The 25,682-nt window shown below is 41.8% G+C and overlaps 2 protein-coding genes across 11 annotated transcripts; both read left to right on the top strand.

Moving 5' to 3' along the window:
- Positions 1–683: 683 nt before the first annotated feature.
- Positions 684–8,847, top strand: syncrip (synaptotagmin binding, cytoplasmic RNA interacting protein). Of its 9 annotated transcripts, none has more exons than XM_056764909.1 (12): positions 684–838; positions 2,122–2,281; positions 3,348–3,466; positions 3,546–3,653; positions 3,725–3,838; positions 3,961–4,137; positions 4,429–4,564; positions 4,670–4,875; positions 5,172–5,321; positions 5,404–5,525; positions 5,627–6,165; positions 7,539–8,847. In XM_056764909.1, the coding sequence occupies exons 2-12, from the start codon at positions 2,134–2,136 to the stop codon at positions 7,544–7,546; spliced, it is 1,827 nt and encodes a 608-aa protein (XP_056620887.1). In that variant the 5' UTR covers positions 684–838; positions 2,122–2,133; the 3' UTR covers positions 7,547–8,847. The 9 variants fall into 9 exon arrangements, with proteins under 9 accessions (XP_056620887.1, XP_056620888.1, XP_056620889.1 ...); XM_056764910.1 differs by having other exon boundaries at positions 7,542–8,847; XM_056764911.1 differs by having other exon boundaries at positions 5,627–6,150.
- Positions 8,848–9,827: 980 nt separating this feature from the next.
- On the top strand, positions 9,828–22,419 carry bub1 (BUB1 mitotic checkpoint serine/threonine kinase). Of its 2 annotated transcripts, none has more exons than XM_056764905.1 (25): positions 9,828–9,882; positions 10,292–10,351; positions 10,423–10,564; positions 10,914–11,110; positions 11,194–11,240; positions 11,325–11,407; positions 11,489–11,529; positions 11,632–11,807; positions 11,883–11,992; positions 12,185–12,459; positions 12,590–12,648; positions 12,731–12,847; positions 13,964–14,068; positions 14,834–14,909; positions 14,989–15,058; positions 15,259–15,433; positions 15,508–15,580; positions 15,657–16,645; positions 17,824–17,973; positions 19,693–19,793; positions 19,879–20,040; positions 20,363–20,520; positions 21,188–21,365; positions 21,679–21,785; positions 22,091–22,419. In XM_056764905.1, the coding sequence occupies exons 4-25, from the start codon at positions 10,995–10,997 to the stop codon at positions 22,287–22,289; spliced, it is 3,567 nt and encodes a 1,188-aa protein (XP_056620883.1). In that variant the 5' UTR covers positions 9,828–9,882; positions 10,292–10,351; positions 10,423–10,564; positions 10,914–10,994; the 3' UTR covers positions 22,290–22,419. The 2 variants fall into 2 exon arrangements, with proteins under 2 accessions (XP_056620883.1, XP_056620882.1); XM_056764904.1 differs by lacking the exon at positions 9,828–9,882 and adding an exon at positions 9,891–10,076.
- The last annotated feature ends 3,263 nt before the right edge of the window (positions 22,420–25,682 follow it).

Below are 25,682 nucleotides of genomic sequence, written 5' to 3' on the forward strand. Positions count from 1 at the left end.
TAAGCTTTTAAAAATATTTACAAAAATATTGTTTAATCAACATATAACTTTAAGGTTGACATGTTATTAGTGATGTAAAAATGATATACAAAATGGTGCTCATTCAGTACAAGGATATTATAACAGCGCCAGAGGATGACAATGATCCCAATTCAATTATTATACACTGCATTCTTTTATGAAGGTGCCACTTTGTAGTATAAATGATGTGAGTAATGTTTTCGCTATTAAGAATGTAAAGAGACACAGGGGCACTGCAAGCTATTCTGGACTCCCTGGCTAAATTATGGTTTGGGCCTTTAATTTGTTCACGCAGCCCCCCCGGCATGTTGCTCTGGGCACCCAAAAGTGCTTGGGCCCTAAGAATCCTCCTAACCTTCCCCTCTTACAGCACCTCTGAAGATACCTAGGACATTATGAGTAAAATGGAAGAATTAGATGTTGTTTTTATAAATATATCATTTTGATGATTATTATAGTTTATTTTATTATGTTAACAGATCTAGTACGTTATGAGTGAAACAGAATCATTTATTTTATTTGTTTATTTTTTATAAATATATCTTTACACACACGTTTAATTTTTTGGGGAGCTCTCCCCGCCCAGTATGGCCGTACCCGTGCCTGACCGCGACAGAAACCCCGTCGATGCGCGCAGGCTTGAGTGCTTGCGCGTTCCCGCGCGAGATCGTTCATACAGCGCCGCGCGTGAGTAACGCCGCCCGCCATTTTACATTTATCGGGAATCGCGCGGAGCTCCGCCGGGGACGATTTACCGGTCTCATCATACAGAACCTACACTCACACTAACCCAAACAACCCGGAAAAACACCGTCAGGTAACCGTGCGCCCGCTCAGTGGATTCAGTGCCGTTTACCGATGTGTGGAGGTTTATTTAACCGCTGGTTGACAACAATGTGAGGCGCGCGGGGGGAGGGGGTATACCGGACACGTTTAACACCCGTTAACGGAGTTAAATCAGACCTGCAGATCAGATTAAACATTATCTTGAGAGCAATTGTGTGGTTTATTATCGCGTGTGAGGTGCGGATGAAGTCGTGTGGTTTACGTGTTTTGTATGGGTCACGCGGGTGATTTAACGTCAACGTTAGCAGGCTAGCGCTAATGTTGTTGACTGAAGACACTCCTGAACCATATTTAGCACACTCATATTGTCATTTCATATTTTTTCTTCATGACAATAAATAACGATATCAGCACGTTTGATACGTTTTTTGTTTGTATATTAACGCAGTTGTCCTGTGTTTAGCATAAGCGGCCCGATATCACACCGGCGCGTGCACAGGTTTCATTTCACCTGCGCTCAGGTGTGCAGACATGAACCGCGCAAATGATACAAACAGTGTTTCAGTTTAGACATCAACCTTGTTTAGATGGCGTTGCGCATAGACACCGTGGAGATATGATGATTGATAATAGGCCTGTTTGTGTAGATGTCGTTTTTAACACCCGTAAATTATAGTGTCAATAAAATACGTAACTGATCCGAAATAGACTCAAATGATTAGATCTATACAATAATGGTTTACGTGTCTGTGTGTGTGTTAGCAGGATGATTCTCTGAGCTCATTGTGATTTTGTTTCTTATGTGGAACACAGATTATATGATACATTTGTTCATGTTGTGAAATAGCAGAGTATTGCTGCCTTCACGTGCTCTCGGAAACTCGATCATTCCCACTTAAACTGGAAATATTTGATGAAACAATGCTCTATGTTAGTAGATACTTGTATTGTTTAAATGCTACAAAATCATTAATAACATTAATGTTAATGATTTTTTTGTAATGATCCTAAATGCTTTTTAATGTTACTAAATCCAGACGTTACTTCCGGGTTGAAGTGGGAATTATCTAATTTCCCGAGAGCACGATAAAAGCAGCTTAAATTACATTATAGGTGATGGGGATGCGTGTAAGAATCGCATCAATCATGTCTGAATACCTGTTAGTGATGTCATACTTTACAAGCCTTGTTTGTCATATGGATGCAGACGAAAAAAGCCTTGAGTGTCAAAATGTAAATATATTTTTTAATGCTGTTATTTGTCTTTCTGCCTCTACCAAAACCTGGAATAATTGGCTCATTGCATTTGAACAGATTTCTGGAGACATGGCCACAGAACATATTAACAGGAATGGTACAGAAGAACCAATGGACACATCTGCAGCAGTTACCCATTCTGACCACTTCAACGCTTTATTAGAAGCTGGTTTACCACAGAAAGTTGCAGAAAAGCTAGATGAAATTTACCTAGCAGGTAAGCCGAAGCTCCAACCCTCCAAATAGACTCCTCACCCTTGTTCTATATCATATTGCTTGCATGTTGAAGTGTGCCCGTCATGTCTCTCTCTCAGTAGGGAATTGGAATGTAGTTGGCAACTTTGTGTGGTTTCACTGCAAAATGGGTACTGCAGCGTCGAGCGATGCTGGATTACAACGGCCAAACCGAGCATGTCTGGTTCGATCCACAGTGGAGTCTTTTTGGGGATTAGCTGTTTTAAAGGGGGGTGAGGAGGGGGCAGTCCCGGGGGAAACGTGGGCCAGCTGGGCATATGCTGGGACAATAGAAGCAGCTTTCTGGAGCAGGGACAGGTGAAGTCCCCCCGTGGCTTATCGCTAACAGATGCTATATCTAAAGGGGGTGAGATGAGCTGGGTGCTTTTACAATAATCATTGCTTATTTAAATGAATGAGTAGTTATGTGATAGCCGGATGAATGTAGGCCATGCACTAGCGAGGAATATTTAAAAGGGGTGTAACTGTTGCGGCACAGTATATACAGAAAGGTATCAAGCTTTTTACTCAATGTGACATCTGTTTAAACCTGTTGGTTAAGCTGCCAACTCATGACGTGTCACCACATAAAATGTTAAAGTTTTTTTTGTGAGGTTGTGTCTTAAGTCTTGCTTTCAACACAGCTTTTTTTTTTTTTGTTAGTTTACATATAGAAGGTTGAGTGAAACATTAAATATTGTCAGTTCTATAAGAAGTTGTATGTGCAACAAAAATGTTCAATGTTTAATGTTTTGCAAATATGCTATTTGAATTGACATCGTTACGCCCCTCATAAAGTTGATCAAGATATACTGCTGCTTCCATAAACACAAATACATCAAATGTATTCCTGAGAGGATTTTAAAGTAAAAATTTTCCTTGAAGCCTCGTCCAAATGATGATACTCTTGAACTCTCTTTCTGAGCAACATTGTTACTCTGATGTACAACAGAAAAATCTGATTGGACGCTGGTTGTGACATGGTGTGTGTGAGTGATGTCTGCCGTAGATGAAACGTGTCTGAGATTTGCCTGCCTTCCTCCCCGCAGGTCTCCTAGCTCACAGTGACTTGGACGAAAGGGCCATTGAAGCACTGATGGAGTTCAACGAGGAAGGCGCACTGCAGGTTCTCCTGCAGTTCAAAGAGAGCGATCTATCCCATGTGCAGGTGAGCTAGCTCGCTGTGCTGTGTGTGTGAGTGATCACGTGAAGTGAGCATTTATTGACACTCTCTCTCTCTCATCCAGAACAAAAGTGCCTTTCTCTGTGGCGTTATGAAGACCTACAGACAGAGAGAGAAACAGGGGTCCAAAGTTCTAGACTCCAGTAAAGGACCAGATGAAGCGAAAATTAAAGTAAGTCCATTGACGGGTTTCTGATGTCTCTAATGAATCTTGTTTTAATTTTCTGTTTTTTTTGTCTTCAGACTCTGCTCGAGAGGACGGGCTACACCCTTGATGTCACTACAGGCCAGCGCAAGTATGGCGGCCCTCCCCCTGAGTCCGTCTACACTGGTGTTCAGCCCACGATTGGAACAGAGGTAAATGAAATCCTGTTAGGATTAGGGTTCTGTGAGGATTGTGTCTGTGTAAAAAAGATTCCCGAAACCCGCTGACCTCAGTTTTCAGTGCATGTGTCTCAACTCCACTCTCTGTGCTGCAGATCTTTGTTGGGAAGATCCCAAGGGACTTATTTGAGGATGAGCTAGTGCCTCTGTTTGAGAAGGCTGGACCGATCTGGGACCTTCGTCTGATGATGGACCCTCTGAGCGGCCTGAACAGGGGATACGCCTTCCTCACATTCTGCACTAAAGAGGCTGCACAGGAGGCTGTCAAGCTAGTAAGAAAAACAACTTCTTTAGTCGTCGTCGTTCTGGCGAAGATCCATAGAGCACATGCACTCATCCTTAAAATTATTTAAAATGACTCCAGTGAGTTAATAAATGCCTGAGGAATATTTTTAGCAAAAAACTGATACCAAAAAATGCTCTGTACTAATTTACTGGAAATCTAGCAGTGTCTTTGATGAACATGCTTATATTGTGGCATTTGTGTTGAAACATCAGGTTCAGTTAGAAAATGTGTAGTGTTTTCAGGAATGGTGCTTGTTCATGTGCCCTTTTCTTTGCAGTATAACAATCATGAAATTCGCTCTGGCAAACTCATCGGCGTGTGTATCTCTGTTGCAAACAACAGACTCTTTGTGGGCTCGATCCCCAAGAGCAAGACAAAGGAACAGATTGTCGAAGAGTTTTCCAAAGTCACAGGTGAGCTGGTGATGTTGATGTATGCACTGCTCCATGCTGAACATTTCGACATGTGTTCTCTTGGGGTTGAACAATGTACAAAAGTAGCTGTCTTCTCACCATCAGAGGGTCTCACTGACGTGATCCTGTACCATCAGCCCGATGATAAGAGGAAGAACAGGGGCTTTTGTTTTCTGGAGTATGAGGACCACAAAACGGCAGCACAGGCGCGACGGAGGCTCATGAGCGGGAAGGTGAAGGTCTGGGGCAATGTTGTTACAGTCGAGTGGGCCGACCCTATCGAGGACCCTGACCCGGAGGTCATGGCAAAGGTCAGAACCTGTGCGGACTATAATTTTCTGCTCTTTCTTTTGACTAATTTGAATCTTGTAGAGTAACGATTGCCTTGAAGTATGTGAATAAAGTGGTCTGATTATTTATTCTGTGTCATTGGCTGTCCAAATGACGAGTTTTGTACATTGTACTGGAGTGATTTTGTTACGCTGACAGATTACCGCTAAGATCTGACTGGACAGCCACTTGAAACATGTGACGTGCTTCTAGTCATAAGTCTCAGGGTTTCAGATCTAATGAACTGACAGTCTGTTGTGTCCACGTGTGCCGTCAGGTGAAAGTTTTGTTTGTCAGGAACCTGGCCAACAGCGTAACTGAGGAAATACTTGAAACAACATTTGGCCAGTTTGGCAAACTGGAGCGAGTGAAGAAACTTAAAGACTACGCCTTCATTCACTTCGATGAGCGAGACGGTGCGGTGAAGGTAATGACATCGAGAGTTAATTTGGAGGGGTGGGAAGCCTGTTTGTGGAACGCGATAACAGTGGCGTGGTGAATGTTGACAGGCCCTGGATGAAATGAACGGAAAAGATTTGGAGGGAGAGAACATTGAGATTGTGTTCGCCAAACCACCAGACCAGAAACGTAAAGAGAGGAAGGCACAGCGCCAAGCAGCGAAGACACACATGTGAGTTTCTATGGGTGTCGTTCTGGAGGAATTATTCTCTTGTGTTCTGGAAGTGTCTGTATTGTTAATGCACTGTACGTGCGCTTGTTGTTTTTATCTAGGTATGACGATTACTACTATTACGGGCCCCCTCAAATGCCACCTCCCGCCAGAGGCCGTGGCAGGGGCGCCGGACGTGGCGGTTACGCCTACCCGCCCGACTACTATGGCTATGAAGATTACTACGATTATTATGGTTACGACTACCATAACTACAGGGGTGGCTACGATGACCCGTACTACAGCTACGATGATTTCCAGGTGCCCGCTCGAGGCCGTGGGGGGCGTGGTGGAGCCAGAGGTGGGGCGTCTCCGGTGCGTGGCCGAGGGGCTGGTGCTCCACGGGGCAGGGCGGGCTTCACGCAGCGCGGTGGTGTCGGACCGGGAGCGAGCAGAGGCCCACGGGGAGGAGCCAGAGGCGGGGTTCTGCCGAGAGGGCGCGGGGTACGTGGTGCTCGGGGTGGACGCGGTGGAAATGTAGGAGGCAAGCGCAAAGCCGATGGCTACAACCAGCCAGATTCCAAACGGCGCCAGACCATTAATCAGAACTGGGGCTCGCAACCCATTGCACAGCAACCCTTGCAAGGTGGCGATCATTCTGGTAACTATGGTTACAAATCTGACAACCAGGAGTTTTATCAGGATTCTTTTGGGCAACAGTGGAAGTAGAGATCGTAGGGCCTTTTTTTTTTTTTTAATAAGAAACCCTTTTTATAGTCTTGATTGGTCCTAAAACACGTTAAAGGTTGCCCCCTCTCTCTTTTTCCCGGCGGGTTTTCTTGTATATATTTTAAGAATCCGCTTGGACTCGATCAGTAGTCACACACTCCCACCTGCTTCTGCCGAACTGATTTTGTCTTGTTTTGTTTGAGAATCGTTTCCTACCTTTTAAAAATCGGGATTGAAATTTTTAAATTTGCAGTTCTGTGTCTATTTGGCAATATAGTACCATGTATGTTCATAGGATTTTTGCTCTCCATGTCTTGAAGTAGGTAACAGCAACAAAAAAGGACGGGGGAAACTGTCTCCTAAACATGTACTCAAGAAAAAAGAAAAAGCGAAAAAAAAATTGATATTTGTATGTTACAAAAGATAATGCTAGTAAAATAGCTTGTCTTGTGTTTGGGGAAGAAAAAAAAACACGATAAAAGAGGACTTGATCCTAATTTTTGGCTTTACATTTTGGCTTGTATTCTTTGCTGTTTGTCTGCTTGAATAAACATACACGCACCAGTGTACAAAAACTCAAATTGTGTTTCAAATTCATGTTTCGGCAAATTCTCTCTTCAAATTGCCTACAAATTTATGGCTCCTTGTGGAAGAAAAAGGACTAAAGGTTTGCCTGTTAGACGTGCTGCTACCTCACTCTGCATGCCTTCAGATGATATATCACCGACAGTCCACATCCCACTCGAGCTTTGTGTAAATACATGATATCATTTCACACAATGATGACAACAACAACAGTTCACTGCCATTCCAATCTGGAGCCTTCTCTCTCCTGAGGTCCCGCTCTGTTTTTTTGTGATAAGCATTCAGAGGGGTTTTGTTAGAAAAACTCCGCTGAGATTGACGCTCACTCATAGTCACAGAAAGCACAATTTGACCCAAAGCGGACAAGGCGTCTTTGTCGCTGGAGGCTCTTAATTCTTTGCCCTTGCACGTTTGTTCCAAATTGTTAGCGAACAGTGGGAAATCTTTACAAGCATGCATGCACTATTGTCTCTATAGTCAATCTGTTCTGCTTCTCTAAACGATCATAACCCCTCCCACCACTTCCTAATACCTGTTGCTTCGAGCCAAACCGCTGCTTGTCTATTCTCGTGCATGCCACAGATCACAGGGTGTAGGTAGTGTCTAGTGAATGCATCGTCCATGCTGTCTTTTGTGTTTGTTTTGATATCTTTATCCTTTGTGTTGTTGTATTTGTTGTTAACGCTCATCTAATTTGTGTCCCTTTTGTCACCTGGCTAGCAGGGTAAGGGGCTGGAGGCGGCTCTTGACATGTACCAGTGAAGGCCGAGTCGCTCAGTGGGGTGCTGCCGCTGGATGTGCTGGTAAGGTCCGTTCCACGGTCTGACTCGGTTCCTGCCTTACGGAAGCTCCCCGTCTGCCTCCAGGATTGCCATCAGAGCCACCATTAGACCTGTTTGGACTTTGAACCGTGATGCCACTACAGGAGGTGGAGATGCCCAAAGGATGTTTCTCCTCGACGTGAAATGTATTTTGCACTTTGTAGATGTTTGAAGTGGCTTGGAGGTGCTGTTGGTGTATATTATTGTGCGTTTTTAACCGCGGCTTGGCATGTGCCGAGTCTTGCTTTTTTTTATTTGATGTGTTTTTTCCACCTGGCGTGCTTGGCCAGGCATTCCAGGTCAATGGTTACTCTCGGAACCTTTTTTGCTTTTATTCTTCAGTAAGTTGATGTGAAAGGGTGGGTTAACTACCTCATCGTGGAGGCTGAAACTGCCCTGTCTGTACTGTACATATGATGTAAGCAGGGCTTTTTATATTCCACACTTATGCACAAGGGCCGCAGCAGAGCCAATGTACTTATAGTGTATTATAGTCCTTTTGTATAGCGCAGAACAGTCAGACTGGACATGTGTCTGAAACTCATATGATGAGTCGAAAGTCACTGGTTTGTTTTCTGTAAAGGTGAGGAAAAAGCTACTTTTTAAAAGCTTGAGCTATTTTCTCTCAAGCATTTTGTAAAAAATCTGCAGCTCGATCAGTTTTTAATCGACATCATCTCTTTTGTAAGCCGTGTCAGTTTCAGAGGTAAGTTTATAAGTGTCATGCACTAGTATGAGATGGCCCGTCAGATCTCACAGGACCGAGAGGAACTCGTGCTTCCCTGTTCTCCTCTCATCAGAGGCTTGAGATCCGTCTCCTCCCTACTGCTCAACTTCAATCAGACTGTTGCCATAACTCTGGAGTCTGTTGTGTGAGCTGTGCTTGGGATGGACAGGAAGTGATGTCATGTAACTGGGCACACCAGAGCTGCCTTTACATCGCATTAAATGTGATGACTTAATGATATATGCATCATTGTGGCCATGTGCTTGGTGATTTTAATTCTGTCTCTTACAAGTACAGGGTTTATATCTTTGAAAAGGGATTTTCTTTTGCATCTGATAACATTTACTGAATTTTGAACATGACTGACTTTCACTATTTCTGTATGATCATGAAGCCATTTTATCAGAAGTGGTGTTTGTTTTGAATTCACAATACTGCTGCATTAGTGTTTGCATTCCTGCAAATAAATTTTGTTACTGAACATGTGTGGATGATTGTATTTTTAAAATATTTTTTTTCTCAAGCAAACTTGCATTTTCTACAGCCTTAATGTAATCTCCAGTAAAATAGTATATAAATGTGAGAATGTAATATTAGTCTCATAATTAATGAGTTATGATTTACTTCTATTTCACAGACTAAAGTGTCTCGTTTTCTTCTCATTGGCCTCGGTAATGTCTCACTGAAGTAAGTTAAATAGGAAATAACTCGTGAAGCAAGATAATATTTTTTTAAATTTTGTGCAAGTTTTGAAATTGTCACACGTTCACATACAATCAACTGACATTATAAAGCAACTTCCAGAAATATGAAAATCAGCGATTCAGCACGAACAAAAGGACGAAAAACAGGAAGAGACCAAAAACGTCATTCTTGTTTCTTTCCGCCACGAGTGACGTCACTACCGATGGGCGGACTCTCCGAGCTGTTTCAGTCATGTCTAGGTTTCAGTTTTAAGTTTGCTTATTTATTATTATAAGTTCTCGTTTTTAACTAAGCCTTAAATATATTTATCTAAGGTTTTGATTAAAATTCTCACATTCGCGAAATAAAGCAAACAATAAATATATTTAGGGAGCATGATATAACTGTTTTCGATAGTGTGGAGTGTATTAAATAATTCATTTTGATTTACAATATATATTAGTGGAAAATCGCCTTTCAAACACAGATTATCCCCGGGTGCGATCATGCAGCACATTTTAAAACGTTTAAGTAATTAAAATGATTATTATGTCTATAAATATATGATATATTTATTTGTTTCAAGGAAAATCTAATAGAACACCAGAAAATTTACATTTGTGTATATTATTTTTTATAAAACAACAAACAGTATGTTTTTAAAAAATAAGACAGAACTAACATAAACATTCTTAACAAATAAATCACAAACATTTCCCCCCAAAGGAACTGTTCTTCCTCAGAGGCGGGACCTCGCGACGATGACGCAATTTTACACGTCCTTGCGCTGATTGGCTGGTCAGCATCGAGGTGTCTCGTGATTGGCTAAGCGGTAAATTTTGAAAACATTCCGTTGAAGTGAAATTTTGTGTGCGAACGGAGATAGTTTGCTAAAAAAAGACCAAAAAAGTTACAATATACTCGATTAATAATTTGGTAGATGCGATTGAAATGAATTTATAAACATTCACCGCGGGCTTTTGGACATCCGCTGTAAGAACAGATGGATATCGCGTCTTATTTTCAGTAAGATCTTCAATCGTCTTGTGTTCTAGTTTTGCACTATGATGTCATTTCATAACCATGCTTGTTATTGACTTTCTTATGTTAATAGTACACTATTGTGATTGTGTTGAAAGTGTTTTAATGGATGTTTACTGCATAGATAGTAGCAGGATAGTGTGATTTCTCACAGCATATATTCTCCTTGAACATCTGTCATTTACAAATCTTCATTTCAGGGCCTTTGAGTCCAGCGTCCGCAGTTATGTTGGTGATGACCCTTTAGACCCATGGGATAAGTAAGCAGATTTTTGATGAAATCTCCATCTGGTTATATATGCAACGTTTCACATGTGTTGTGTTGTGTTAGGTTTGTACAGTTTCTGGAGAGCAAGTTGTCGCTGGAGGAGAGGAAGGGTCTGTCTGTGGTGTTTGACCGCCTGGTTCAAACCTTCCTTCATGATGAACGATACCACAATGACCTGCGATACGTCACCCACTGTATCAAATGTGTAAGTTCACTCGCATGCATTCACAATCACATGGAACACACATAAAACTGGTCCAATCCATAGCTTGTAAGATCCATACGGAAATAAGATTTAAGGGATAATTCACCCAAAAATGAAAATGATTTCATTTCAAACCTGTATGACTTCAGAACACAAAAGAAGATATTTTAAAGAAAGTCGGTAACTTAACAGCGCTGTCACCCGTGCACTTCTATCGTATGGACACAAAACCAATGCACGTGAATGGGTGGCGGTCAACAACAAATTATTTGATTTCTTCTACGGAAGAAAGAGAGTGAGAGAAAGTGATGAAAGAATCACTTTAATACACTTCGAACGTCTTCCGCAGGCCAGTTTCTACAGCGATCCGATCGAGGTGTACAGTCACCTTCACAGTCAGGGTGTGGGGACGCAGGCCGCAGCACTCTATATGGATTGGGCCCTTCAGTTTGAGAAGAAAGAACTGATTCCGCAGGCCGAGGCGGTGTACCAGAGAGCCCTGGAGAACAAGGCCCAACCGCAGGACAACGTGCTTCAACAATACAAGTGAGTGATCGTCCCTGCTCTTATTCAGGATGCTCTGGGGGTGGTTGATATAACGTGTTCTTGTGTTTCTTATGGCTTCACAGGCTCTTCCAGAGTCGAATGTCTGCGAACGCTCAGACGACAGTGCCAGGTACAGTAGTGAATCTTCTGTGTGAGCTTTTGAATGTCTGAGAGAGAGGCCGATCTTTACACCACGTCTCTTCTTCAATGACAGATCATGTGCGTCAGCCGCTGCAGAACTCTCAGCTCGTCAATCAGACGCAGAGACAGAGAGACGCCGTCCAGACTCCATGCAAGGTACAGACATCACGTCTGCTCTTGAAGTGCGTGGTCTTACTGTCGTCCTGTTTTCTGATTCGTACGTGTTTGTGTCGACAGGAGTCCGAATGTGTCTCTCCGGCACCGAGAACAGTGCGCGTGTAAGTGTCTGTCAGATCATCGGAAACTTCCGGAGTACTGAAACTCAAATATTAGGGTGCATTTCTTTTGAACAGTGTTTGACGGCTTTTCTGTGTGCTCAGGATCTCACGCTCAGAGAATAACCCGAGCAGGGCGGCCGGCAGTAACGGTGCTGAGAGCGTGTCCATGTATTGTGTGAACGAGCTGCAGTGTGAGGGATCAGAGTTGTCTTTTGAAGAGCTCAGAGCCAGACGATACTTCGCTAAATGCAGACAGCAAGAGGAACAGCGCAGACTGGGTGAGTGCGCGTCCATGAATCCCTGACGTGTGTTCGTAACGAGCATACGTGTGATAATGAGTGTGTTGTGAGCAGCGGAGGAGCAGAGGAGACTGTGGGAGGAGGAAGAGGTGGTGAAGAAGATGAAAAAACTCCTGGAAGATCTGGAGAAGAATGTGATGGGGCAGCCAGCTGAAGAGAGGAAGGTAAAGATGAAACATCACACCTGCAAAAATCTGTCAGCGTAAGCCCTCCATTCACAGCTCGCTGTCAGATCAACTTGTTTGGTTTGGGAGAGAGGTGTGGGGTTGAAGGCATGTGAACTACATCATTATTATAGGTTGATCTTAGTTTTCATTCTGAAAGTAATCCAATTGTTTTGGAATTGTTTTGTACAGGAACAAGCAACAGCGTTGTTCAGCAGGACTGTAACCTCAGAGCGGGCATCAGGCCATCAAACAGCACTGCAGCTCCGCACCGAACTATCCGCAGGGTATGCTGGGAAATTAGACAGCTTGTCCTCAAGACATGTGACTAAAGGGAGCCGTCCCCTCGTGGCGCAGAGCTCCCGGGCTGAATGTGTGAGCGGTGTGAGAGAGAGTGGAGGTGTGATGCAGACATTCAGAGAGTCAGAAGATGCTGAGAGCTCATCCGTCCATCAGATCAGAGATCGGTGAGTAGCATCACATCACAGCTTTAAAGATTGGTTCTGGGTTCAGACTAAACAATGATCAGATACTGAAGGAATGTATACATGATCTGTGTTGAAAACGGTGTGCTTACACTTGTCTGTGTTTCTGTAGTGATGTGTGTAAACAGTCGGAGGCAGATGATGATGATGATGATGGGAATAATGCAGAAAGTGAGTGTTTAAGTACATGAGGCACACACACATATATACATACAGTGGCAGTATGTGGATTCACTCTCTGTCTCTCTCTCAGCATCATGTGGAGGGTTCAATCACTCTCATGTTACTCCAAACACATCTCTGGGTTTCATGCACGCCACACCATCCCGAGTTCTTCCTTCCCCCACTGTCAACACACGAGAAGCTTTGGGTAAGAACACACACACCTGATACCCTGATATCATTTCTGTGCTTTCATAACCTCAGATGTCCGAATTCGCAGTTTTTTAGAAAACATTAGTTTGAAATGATTAAACACTGTGTTGTCAAGTACTTTTAAAGGTGCCGTTTGTAACAATTTTGCAGTAGAATATATTAAAAAAATCACTAAGCTAGCGTTATATTTTTCGTTCAGCTGAGTACCTCGTTGAAATGCTTCCAACTAGTTGTAAATTGTGAGGAAAATCTCCATTCTGAATGGTGACACGGAGCTGTGCCTGTCAATAGCATCATCATCCACGTTACCCTTTGTTACCGCCTTTACTGACGTAGAAACCACATGACAACAGTGTCGTGAACAAATGCAGAAGTGCTGTCTAGCAAGTCACTAGCTTTTTTGAGCTGTCACTTATTTATGGACAACAATCATTCGCAACATTTATCAAACTTTACGTCATCCGCTAACATGAGTTTTCAGTTGGCAATCAGTGGTTGAGTTGTAGACAGAAGATCCCATGATTCAACGCTCCTTCACCGTGTCACCGTATTATTGTTGTTTTAATCGTGCATATACATGGACACAAATGCTTTTTTCCACCCTTTGACCACAATATGGCCAAAGTGTGCACCGTTTTGAAAAGCTTGGAGTAACAAACCTTTTTACATTCAGACATTTAGCAGAAAATTTTATCTCAAGCAACTTACAGAGAGTTCAGGGAGCAATAAACAATATGTCATACAGGAGCAATAATAAAATAGGTGCTAATACAAAGTTACTAGTTTCAACAAAAGCTAGACCACCACCTGTTGAGAGAAAGGGTTAGTGTATTATTATTTTTTATACATTTGTCTGTCAAGTATTCACAGAAGAAATGTGTTTTAAGTAGTTTTCTGAATGTGGTTGACCGGATTTTATGATTCACTTTAGGGGAAAGCCTCAACGCTTGACAAACTTTAATTTTAAACATGAATTCCAGTCCGTGTTGACACAATGTTGAGATTTCTGTGTCGTCTTTGCTGTGTAACCGCACCGTAACGAATCTTCACAGTCTGTGATTTGTGTTGTTGTATCTAGCGTGTGTAACAGATGTTTGTGTGTGTTTTGTAGGTGTGATCATGGACATGTTTCAGGTGCCCACCCTCCTGCAGGAGAGCATGTTTAACAGTATGATTCAGCCTGAGGACAGCTTTGAGAAGAGCTGCAGAATCACTGGTGACGTTCAGATCATTCTCTACTTGTTTCTTTGTTTTTATGTGCAATAAAGCATCACACCCTGTCGCTGTCCTTCTGTGACCTCAGATGTCCAAAGTCAGTGCTTTTCAGGAAATGGAAAAAACACTGCACTTATTAAATGATTAAATAACTGCGTTGTCAAAGTCGACTAGCACTTTTTTAATACTCAATATTTCCGAAACCCATAAAGCATGACTAATAATGATTTATGGGAAGAAAAAGAAAGTGACCTCAGACGACAAAAACAGTCCTATGGGTCAAATTTTCAAACTTTAGATTTTTACATCATCCGAGTTGAATAAACAAGCTTTCTATTGATACATGGGTTGTGAGAATAGGACAATATCTGGTGGAGGTACAATTTTTTTTTAAATTCTGTAATCTAAGGGTCCCAAAAAATCAAAATATTGAGAAAATTGCCTTTGAAGTTGTTAATCGGTGGCACTGTAGCAGACCATCCTGTCACAAAAATAAGGTTTTGATATATTTACTGTAGGAAAATTACTAAATATCTTCATGTAACATGATCTTTACTTCATATTCTAATGATTTTTGGTATAAAAGAATTGACCCTAACGCTTTTTGACCCTAACAATGTATTTTTGTCTTTTACTACAAATGTTCCTCTGAAACTTAAGAATGATTTTGTGATCCAAAAAATGCAAACAGGAGGATTTATTAGGACATCAGCAATATGTCTTCTACATCATGCAGTGTCTGACTCTGGTTTTGTTTGTGTTTTAGGTGGAGCCTCGTGTGTTAAACCCAACACAACTCCATTCATGATCTATCAGGACACAGATGATCAGGTGAACGGAGGGTAAGATCAGGACTTCATCTGTCATGTGATGTAGATGTTTGTGTGAAGGCTCGGTTTGAATCTGTCCTTCTGTCTGTAGATCTGCTCAGTCTGTGCTCGGAAAGAAACCAGCAGTGAGTCGAGGGCTCGCCAAGATCTCCAAAACCAGCGTGAGTGTGTAAACCTGTATGTGAGTCTTGCTTTAGTGCAACACAAAAGAAGATATTTTGAGAAATGTCTCTGATGTTTTGTGTTCATACAATGGGGTTCAGTGTTGTTTGATATTCTTCAAAATATCTCATGGGAATAACTTGTGTGCTGTGTCATGATTATGATGCTATGGTGTAAGTGATTGTGGGTTGTTGTGTAGGAGACTCCGCTCAGCACCGAGTTCATCACAGATGAGAGCGCAGTGTGGGGGGCTCGTAACGTCTCGCTGGACCCGTGTCCCAACCACACGCGTGATTTCGCTCTGTCTGCTCATCTGGTGTCAACACCGCTGCATCCTCGCGCTCCGCACTCGTGGGATATGGAGCAGACGCAAGGTATTCAACTATTGAATCAATATTTATTTCTTCATCTACTCACAGTATTGACAGCCGGATTTATTCTCTCGCAGAAGAAAGTGTGCAGGTCGGAGGTGTCGAGGGCTCTGAGGATAACCAATACGTACGGCCGCTCACTAAACTCAGGTATGGTCTTGAATAAAGAGCGTTCTCTTGTCTTGTTTGGCTGAATCTGATCGGCCTGTTTCACATCTGTCCGCAGTCCAATCATGGAGCAGAGTCCATTAGATGACAAGCCGTCAGAGATGGTGGAGTGCAGCATGCGGGCTCAGGGCACTATCGTCGGCGAGGGCGTGTCTTTGGCTCATCATACTCAGGGTGCTTCTCTGACACAACACAATCATAGCACCAACAGCAGCAGACATCCGTTGGGCACCCTGTCGTTCCCCGACCAGACCACGCTGCGGACGGACGACGACTCTGGGAAATCCGTCAGCGCCAAACCCAGCTGGAGCATCTACCAGAGCCCGGACAAAGAGCCGGGAGCAGATCTCATACCTTCTGAAGTTTCGGAGAGAGACGAGCATCAAGACGCAGCTGATGTTCTCCTGCCCAAGAGATCCTTTCACAGGAGAAAGTCCGGGAAGAAACCACTGGAGAACCAGGACGTCCTCATGAGTCCCAAAGCCTCACCGGGACTGTCCTGGTTACAGGTGGATGCGTCTGTTCCCACGGCAGAAGTAGATCTTGATGTCATGATGAGTCCTGGCAGGACTGCAGGAGTACACCAGAACACTAGACCTATGTGGACCATCTACCAGAGTCCAGAGAAAGTCCCTGAACCAGACTTCCTGTGGGCGAAGAGCCCTGAGCCAATGGCAGAGCAGGATTCGGACGTGCTCTCGGCTCAAGAGGAAGTCCAGTTTCTGCTTCCGAAGAAATCGTTCCAGCAGCGGAGGTCCGGAACGGAGGCTGTGCGCATGTTGCACGAATCTCTCCTGAGGAGTCCGAAGCCGGTCTGTGAACTAGCCCCGGAGGAGCCCATGAGTCCAGCAGCAGGACGAGACCGCCTCTGGTCCGCCAGCCCACCTCGACCAACAGAGATCGATCTGGATGTCATGGGGAGCCCGCCGCAGTGCTCCGGGAAACACTCCGACAGGAGAGGAACTGCCTCGATGAGCCCTGAGAGGATGACTGTTAGTGCTGTGGATGTTCCCATGAGCCCCGATGCGGTGGACACGCCCGCACCAGGTATTTAAATGAGGCGGAGGCGGAGCCATCCTGATCTTGTACACACGTGCACGTGTAGGCCTACTGTTAAGTGGATTTGTCCAACACTTTACACACAACAGAGTTCTAAAAATGAGATGAAAGTGACGATTATTAGATGATGTGAAACATTAAATGTGTTAAACTAAATTGAATTTATACTTTCCAACTAACTTTTCAGCCCACTAGAGCCAACTGAATTATCCTCATTCACTTACTGCGTTCTCTTGGGATGACATGAGTGAGTGAAGACTTCAAATGTATAAACGAATTTGTTCAAAGGAGTCATTTGTTTGTGAGTCGTTCTGATCACGTGATCACAGGTGCGTTCAAACGGGCGAACTCCCTGTGTAACTAACTTACAGAATAACGCTGATTCAATGAGCCAACTGCACAGCTCAAAATAATACAATGATGTACCCAACAGTATTTTTTATGACCTTTTCAAGAAATCTAACTAATGTTCACCTGAACAGCCAAGAAATTCAGGTCATAATACAGCTAATGATTCAGGTCATAAACGTCAGCTCCTCAACCCCTCACTGTGTCGGTAACGAAACGGCGAACCATAGTGATGGTGGCATAATGTCGCAACTGCAGTTTCAAATCACAGTCTATTAATGCAGGAGTATTCTAACTTTATGATGCCAAAGACCCCCAAATATGATTAACCTTTCGTGAGGGACCACCTTTTCAAAAATATTTGTCAATCTATATTTTTTTTCTGTGTAAAGAAACGTTTAAAAATGTGTTGTATATTAAATACAATATTACAAAGACAACACATTATTTCAAAACCTAAATAGTCGGGCACAATTTCACTTTGAGTATGAAAAAGAAACTATAGTGAAAATTACTCACTAAAAAGATTCAAATATACATAAATCTGGAAACTATCCATAGCAGAACTACATAACAGCACTTTTATAATGTTTTGCTTAATCTTTTTTCTTACTAATTTCTGGAGGACTCCTTGCATCCTTCTGGAGGCCCCTTGGGGGTCCCCTGACCCCAGTTTAAAAAACCTTGGTATTAATGCACGCAGTGTTTCTGTGAAGACACCCGACATATTTTTTTGCGAGAGTCAGAGGCATTAAACACCAGATACACGACATTGTTCAACAAAACTTGAAAGTTTAAAGTTTCAATTGTTTGTGTAGGTGGACTGCAGATGGTGTCAGACCCCTGGGATGAAGACCTGATCGCTTCGCTGCTCTCCAACCTTCAACCTCCTCTGTCCTCACGTCCCAACCTCACCGTCTGGACCTGTCGTCTGCCCAGCATCACGCCTAAAATGACCGTCCAGATCGGTAAATCCTAAGTGTGAATAAGCATGAGTGGAACCTCACTGAAAAGGAACTTTATTCAGTTTGTGAATGATGTGTCTGTAAATATGAATATATACAGTCCAGCCCGAAATTATTCATACCCCTGGCAAATTCTGATTTAAAGTTACTTTTATTCAACCAGCAAGTTTTTTTGGACCGGAAATAACACAGGCTTCTCCCAAAAGATAATAAGACGATGTACAAGAAGCATCATTGTGGGAAAAAAAATTTCTCAGCTTTTATTTACATTTTAACAAAAAGTGGCATGTCCAAAATTATTCATACCCTTCTCAATAATCAATAGAAAAGCCTTTATTGACTATTACAGCAATCAAACGCTTCCTATAATTGCTGACCAGCTTTTTGCATGTCTCCACTGGTATTTTTGCCCATTCATCTTTAGCGATGAGCTCCAACTCTTTCAGGTTGGAGGGTCTCCTCGCCATCACCCTGATCTTTAGCTCCCTCCATAGATTCTCTATTGGATTTAAGTCAGGACTCTGGCTGGGCCACTGCAAAACGTTGATGTCTTTGTCTACTAACCATTTCTTCACCACTTTTGCCGTATGTTTTGGGTCGTTGTCGTGCTGAAATGTCCACTGGTGCCCAAGGCCAAGTTTCTCTGCAGACTGCCTGATGTTGTTGTTGAGAATTCTGATGTATTGCTCCTTTTTCATGGTGCCTTTTACTGTGATTAGGTTCCCTGGTCCACCGGCTGAAAAACACCCCCAAAACATTAGATTCCCACCACTATGTTTGACAGTGGGGATGGTGTTCTTAGGGTTGTAGGCTTCTCCTTTTTTACGCCAAATAAAGGCTACATCATTGTGGCCAAACAATTCAATCTTTGTTTCATCGGACCATAAAACAGAAGACCAGAAGTCTTCTTTGTCCAGATGAGCATTTGCATAGGCCAAGCGGGCTTTTGTGTGCCTTATCTGGAGAAGTGGTGTCCTCCTTGGTCTGCGTCCGTAGAACCCAGCGGTGTGCAGTGTCCGTTGGACTGTCTGCCTTGAGATGTTGCCACCAGCAGAGCCCAGATTCATCAGGATGGCCTTAGTGGTGATCCTTGGATTCTTTTTTACCTCTCTCACTATCCTCCTGGCCAGCACAGGTGTCAATTTTGGCTTCCGACCACGTACTCCGAGATTTTTCACAGTGCGGAACGTCTTGTATTTTTTAATAATACTTTGCACTGTAGCCACTGGAACTTGAAAACATTTTGATATGGTCTTATAGCCCTTTCCTGACTTGTGAGCAGCCACAGGTCATCAGTGATTTCCTTTGTCTTAGCCATGACTGTCCACAAACCAACAGCAGAGAGCTTCTGTTTTTCACCAGTTGAGTTGATTAAAACAGCTGTTCCAGATGAATCAGGGTAATTAGGATGCTTTAGAACAGCTTTGACTATTTGGAATGGTATAGAACTTTGGACTATCCCATATACTGCGACAGTTTGCAAAGGGTATGAATAATTTTGGACATGCCACTTTTTGTTCAAATGTAAATAAAAGCTGAGAAATATTTTTTCCACAATGATGCTTCTTGTACATCGTCTTATTATCTTTTGGGAGAAGCCTGTGTTATTTCCGGTCCAAAAAAAACTTGCTGGTTGAATAAAAGTAACTTTAAGTCAGAATTTGCCAGGGGTATGAATAATTTCGGGCTGGACTGTATATAAGTGTGTGTTTTCTGTTTCAGCCGGACAGTCGCTGCGGGTGGATTTTGTTCTGGGTCAGGGAGCTTTCGCTACTGTTTATCAGGCCACAAACCTGATGAGCTCACAGAAACTCATCCTGAAGGTGAGAAGTAAACGCTGCTCGTCTTATATCATTTGATATCAAGCTGAACATCAGAGTCATGTGACGTGTGTGCTGCTCGTCACAGGTTCAGAAGCCAGCAAATCCGTGGGAGTTTTATATTGACAGTCAGCTGAACGCCCGCCTGCAGCCGGCCGTGCGTCATCTCTTTAACACATTATACTCGGCTCATCTCTTCACCAACGGCAGCGTTCTGATCGGAGAACTGCACAACTGCGGCACACTCTTGGTGAGGAAAGCCAATGAAAGCTGTTTTTATATCTGAGGGCGGGGCTTGTAGCTGCTCTATAGGCCTCTTGGAAAGCGTAAGCAATGCTGAAGAAAAACTTTGTGTTTCAGTTTTTTAACATCACACAGAAGTTAAAACAATATACGGCTGAACATTTAAAAAAAGAGATTTAAAAGTAATATCTTGAGACATAAAAAATCAAAATAAAACAGGAAGTGCTTCTGGACACAGTAGTCTTTAAGATGATTTGAATGCATCATTTGACATGAGAGCAGAACGATTAGTTTTTTAAACTGCGTTGTGTGACATGTTTTACCTGCAGAGCGCAATAAATCTGTACAAGAGTCGAAGTGAGAAGGTGATGCCGCAGCCGTTGGTCCTCTATTTCACCGTCTGTATTCTGCACATGGTGGAGACGCTGCATCAGGCCAACATCATACACGCCGACGTCAAACCGGATAACTTTCTGCTGGGAGAGAGGTACATCGTCTACAGATCAATTTTATTCACAGTGTGTAGGGATGTAACGATTCACCGTGAACCAAGACGTTAAAGAATTGCAGTACATGTTTTGAACAGCAGGAGCCGCCGTTTTTGAACAAACTGGATAAACTTGGATATGCTGATATTTCTTAAAAAAGTCAAATTTAGGAAATGCACAGACAAAGTCTTAGTGAGTTTATATTAAAGAGACTTTTGTATTATTTGTTTTTTGTTTGATTTGGAATTTGTTTTAAAATGGCAATTTAGTTTTGTTAAAAAGATATTTAGATTTGACAAAGAATTGTGCAGCATTAGGCCGTGATCAGATTAGACTTTGAGCATCCGAAATACGTTCAGATGGGGCTGTGAAAATGGACCGGAATGATTCTAACATCTTTTACATTTCTGCACTGAGAAGTCACGCTGTGACCTTTTGATCGTTTATCTTTTATACGCAGCCAGATATCTTTGGACGGGCTTGCGTTTCCAGTCTATTGTATTCACATGCGAATGAATGAAAGTCAAGTCTGACCGTGGATTTAGAGGAATAATAAAATGGCTGTTGTTGTTCATTTTGTATTTGCTCCAACTCATTCTGGAAGCACGTCTGTTAGGATGAACCTCATAATGATTTCCGCTGACAGTATGTCTTGTGTTCTCTCAGGTTTCTGGAGAACGAGTGTTTCGATCTGGAGAACCTGGAGCACGGTTTGACTCTCCTTGATCTGGGTCAGAGCATCGACATGACTCTCTTCCCAGCGGGCACAGCGTTTACTGCCAAATGCATGACGTCAGGCTTCCAGTGTGTGGAGATGCTGAGCGGTCGACCGTGGAACTATCAGGTAACCGTCATCTCCAGCACACATCATTCACACAGATGTAGGGTGTATGGATATCGGAGCTTGGAAGTGTGTTCCGAGTTGAGTTTGGTGAAACTGAATTTGAAAAAAGAAATGTTTTGTATTTAAAAAAGTGTCTTTAATAATTCAACCTAGCAATAAAAAGACATTTCAAATACCAGCTTTACTCAAAGATACTGTAGACCTGAATTTCTGTAGATTATGCTTTTCACAAAATGTTTCACAAAGCAGGACATTGTTAAAAATAGATTAGTGGATTTAGATTTCATTAAAAAGTATAAATCTGTTTTAACAGACGGATTACTTTGGCATTGCGGGGACGGTCTATTGTATGATATTTGGGACGTACATGCAAGTGAAGAATGAAGGTGGAGTTTGGAAAACAAATGGAACGTTCAAAAGGTAAATGATGAGGATTTTCTTCTTGTCAAAAACTCATGCAGACAAGACTGTTATATATCAATACTTGATTTAATTTTTAATTGAGCTTCAAAGAAACAGTGATGCACGAAATAGTGATTGTGTCGCACCAAACCGGTCATTATGAGGACAAACAAAGAAGCACAGTTTGATTGTTTATGAGCGCAAAAGAGCGATGACGTTAAATAATATACGTGTGTGTTTGTGTTATTGTACATTTTATGAATACATCTTTGTGTCCTGAATAAAAATGAATAAAGTGGACTGATTACTCAATCTTTTTTCAGAAATGTTCACGCTGACCTCTGGCAGAATTTCTTCCACATGCTCCTGAACGTGCCCGACTGCGGATCTTTACCGTGTCTGCGAACTCTCCGTCTGCAGCTGAATGCAGTCCTGCAGGAGAATTACAGCAGCAAACTGCGCAGCCTCAAGAACAGACTGGTGGTTCAGATTCTGGAGTCCTCGCGTTCCTCGCGCAAATGAAGATGAAAATTTTGTTTAAAACAGATTTCTTTTAGTCGTTGTCTTGTGTGTTTTACTGCAGGATTTTATATTGTGTAAAAAGAGTCATTGAAGCCTTTTGTAAATTGAAATAAACCCTGGATCATCTCCACTCCCACAGCTTTTGTTTGAACGGTTTCTCAGTGACGCACTAGATGGCGCTGTTAGACAAAAACTATTTACCTACAACTTGCAGTTCATCCATCACAAGCCTCATCTCGCTTGACTATTTTTCTCTTTTCTGAGTTTGTGTTACAAGGATGTAAATTCATCCACGGTTCGAAAACACACTTGTCACCATCATGAGATATCTGAGACACGTATGAGACTTCATTTCATCTCACTGATGTCTGGAAGATGTTTTTTCATAAGCATGAATCCTGATCTCTGTAGTCTGGTCGAGAGGTGACAATGAGTTTTGTAGTGTCTTTTCTGTCCACTAAAATAACTTTCAAGGCACAGTTCACCCAAAAATGGAAATTCTGTCATCATTTCCTCATCCTCGGGTTGTTTTAAACCTTTATAAATTACTAAATTCTGCTAAACACAAAGGAAGATATTTTTAAGACCGTCAGTAAACATACAGATCTCATCCCCCATTTACTCCCATGTAGGGGAAATTAATACTATTGCAGAAGAAAGGGATTTGATCTGTTTGGTTACTGACATTCTAACAAATATCTTTTCAGTTCAGCAGAACTAGGCAATTTCTACTGGTTTGTAACAATCTGAGAGCCAGTGAATAATGACAGAATGTTCATTTTGAGACAAACTGTCCCTTTAAAGGTAGTGATGGGTTGAGTGATATTTCAAGTCAGAGATCAGGTGTAAATCCCTGATCCCCCGTTCATCTCGACGTGCTCTCATCCATCATGAGGTCATATACAGTAGACCTGATCTGTTTCTTCACCTCAACAGCTTCTCCAGTGCGTTGCCTTGGTTTCCAAAACTCATGAATCTATGATCAAGATTCAGTCCCTTTGAAGTTCTTTTTTTGTTGCCTTAATCAAAATAAAACATCCGTCTTTCCTCTGTTTCCATTGGTTACACCACAGAAGGGGAATTCATTTAGTGCCCGTGAACAATGTGCTTTAAATATGAACAAAAGTCACAAGAGGCTCTGAAGAACAGTACAAGACATGAAGAGATTACGTGATGACTTCACACATCAAGCCTTCATCACATGAACACATGAGGACGACTAACCTGAAACCAATCAACTCCATTACTCATCTAGTTAAAAAAAGCAGGTGTTAGATATATTTTTTCTGCAACCTTACGAGCCTGAGAGCAGATTCAGAGATGTATAGAATTGACGTATTTTCTCAAACAAAAACTAAGCACTGACACAACGGATCATATGGATATATTCAACAATCATTTTATGATTCGACATCTGTAGGAATATGTGCATGAATGTTTGTTATTGTGTTAGAATTATGTTCACTGTTTATTTCTGGGCTTGTATTCAATATAGAAGCTTAGAATTGCTGAACAAAATTTCTTTAGAAATACATTTCCGTAAACATTCATTTTTTTCAGAATTGTTTGAAGCCTTTAAATTGAGTTAAATTTGGATCAGTAATACTTGAGTCACACTGTTGACAGTCGGTTCATCCACTCTTGACACAGACTGTAGATACAAATAATTGAAATGTTCCTTTCTGCATATTGGACAAATGGTTTTCCTATTTAATGTGCACTTTTGTCAATATGAACATTAGCCAGTCAATCTCTCACACCTGTAGTTAACGCATATTTGCATAGGAAAGAAGACCAAGAGGTCCAAATATAAGCAAAAAAGAAAATAAATCCTTGCAAGCACTGGTGGTGTGCGAGATTTCTGTTCAATACATTGAAATGCTTTATAGAAAAAGCAACAGTTCACATGTGTAAATGTACGTGTGAATCACATGTGACAGACGTGTTCTTTATTCCAGCGTCAACTGATTCTATGTGCTCTCTTCATACACACGTATGGTCTTGTTGTGAGAACATGATTTTTTGTACATTTACATTATACCAGAGTTCTGCAGGTAATACAAACATACACATACAACAATATACAACAGTTCTACAAACAAGACATTCATTCATCAATTGATATAAATAATGTCACAAATTAGACATTTAGTGCGTTTGGTCCGTGTGTTCAACCGAAGAAATAATTTCCGATAGCATCTGACAGAAATGTCAAAAATGACACCTAATGTTGCAGAAGACTTAAGTGACTCCGTAAATGAATCTTTAAGATCAGTATAGTGATGTCAGGCTGTGACCTTCAGCTTCCATATGTGTGCAGAATGCACACACACCTTATATAGCTACAATTACACGTCCTTTTATATTCTATGTGTCATTTTAAAGTTTGCAAGCAGAAATAATTGAAACATTGACTGTTATGCTAAGTTCTGTTTCTCTTTCAGAAAATGTTAAAAGCATCAGACAAAAAGCACAAAAATAACATCCACAGAAAGAGAATAATCATTTGATTTCATTTAAAAATTATTTTTTAAATTCTCTTCACTCCTGATGCATCGCTTTAGCTGATCAGTAAATTTAGTCATGGGTGTGATTTTAAGTCTTTTGTTACAAGTTTGTTTGTTTTATTGTTTACCTCGTGTGGCTGTTTTTAGGAACCAATCAAGGACCACAATGGAAATAAGTTTTAATGTAACTTTTTGTGTTTATCCTTGACAAATGAGTGTATTTGACTACTTTGTCTGATAAATCCAATCTTCCTCAGATTCCAGTGTGAAGTGTTGCTTTCAGACATGTGGACAAACATGCAGATATATGTGTGATGTGTCACAGAAGAGACCCGTGTGAAGTCGAGCTCACACAATGTTGTGCAGTGAATGATGACTTTAGTTTGTTTGTGTGGACAAATGAGGATGGATCAGGAGCAGGACTACAGTCACAACACGATCACACATTTCTCCTTTTCAAAACTATTTTCACATTATTACACGGCTGTCTGGAATACTTCATTCTGATTGGTCAGCTGTGAGATTCTGAGGTTCCCACATCCTTCACCCAGCCGCCGGAGTCCTCTTGACCGCTGTACTTTAATATTTACCAGTAAATTCAGTACAGATATGCTACATTAATAACATATGTTTCATTAGTTAGATTATAGATGATAGAATTATATTTACAGATTAAATTATCCAGATTGCCTTTGAACATACATGCCAACCCTCCCGATTTTTCCGGGAGACTCCCGAATTTCAAAGCCCCTCCAGAAAATCTCCCGGGCTATGGCAAGCCGTTTTGACATAAAAACCTTTGGTTTGACTATCCATAAAATATATTGTAGATAGTTTCCGTTGTTTTCGACGAGTCATAATTATAATTTGACTAGTCACATTGATA

This window comes from Triplophysa dalaica, chromosome 13, assembly GCF_015846415.1.
Source record: "Triplophysa dalaica isolate WHDGS20190420 chromosome 13, ASM1584641v1, whole genome shotgun sequence".
Lineage (NCBI taxonomy): Eukaryota > Metazoa > Chordata > Actinopteri > Cypriniformes > Nemacheilidae > Triplophysa > Triplophysa dalaica.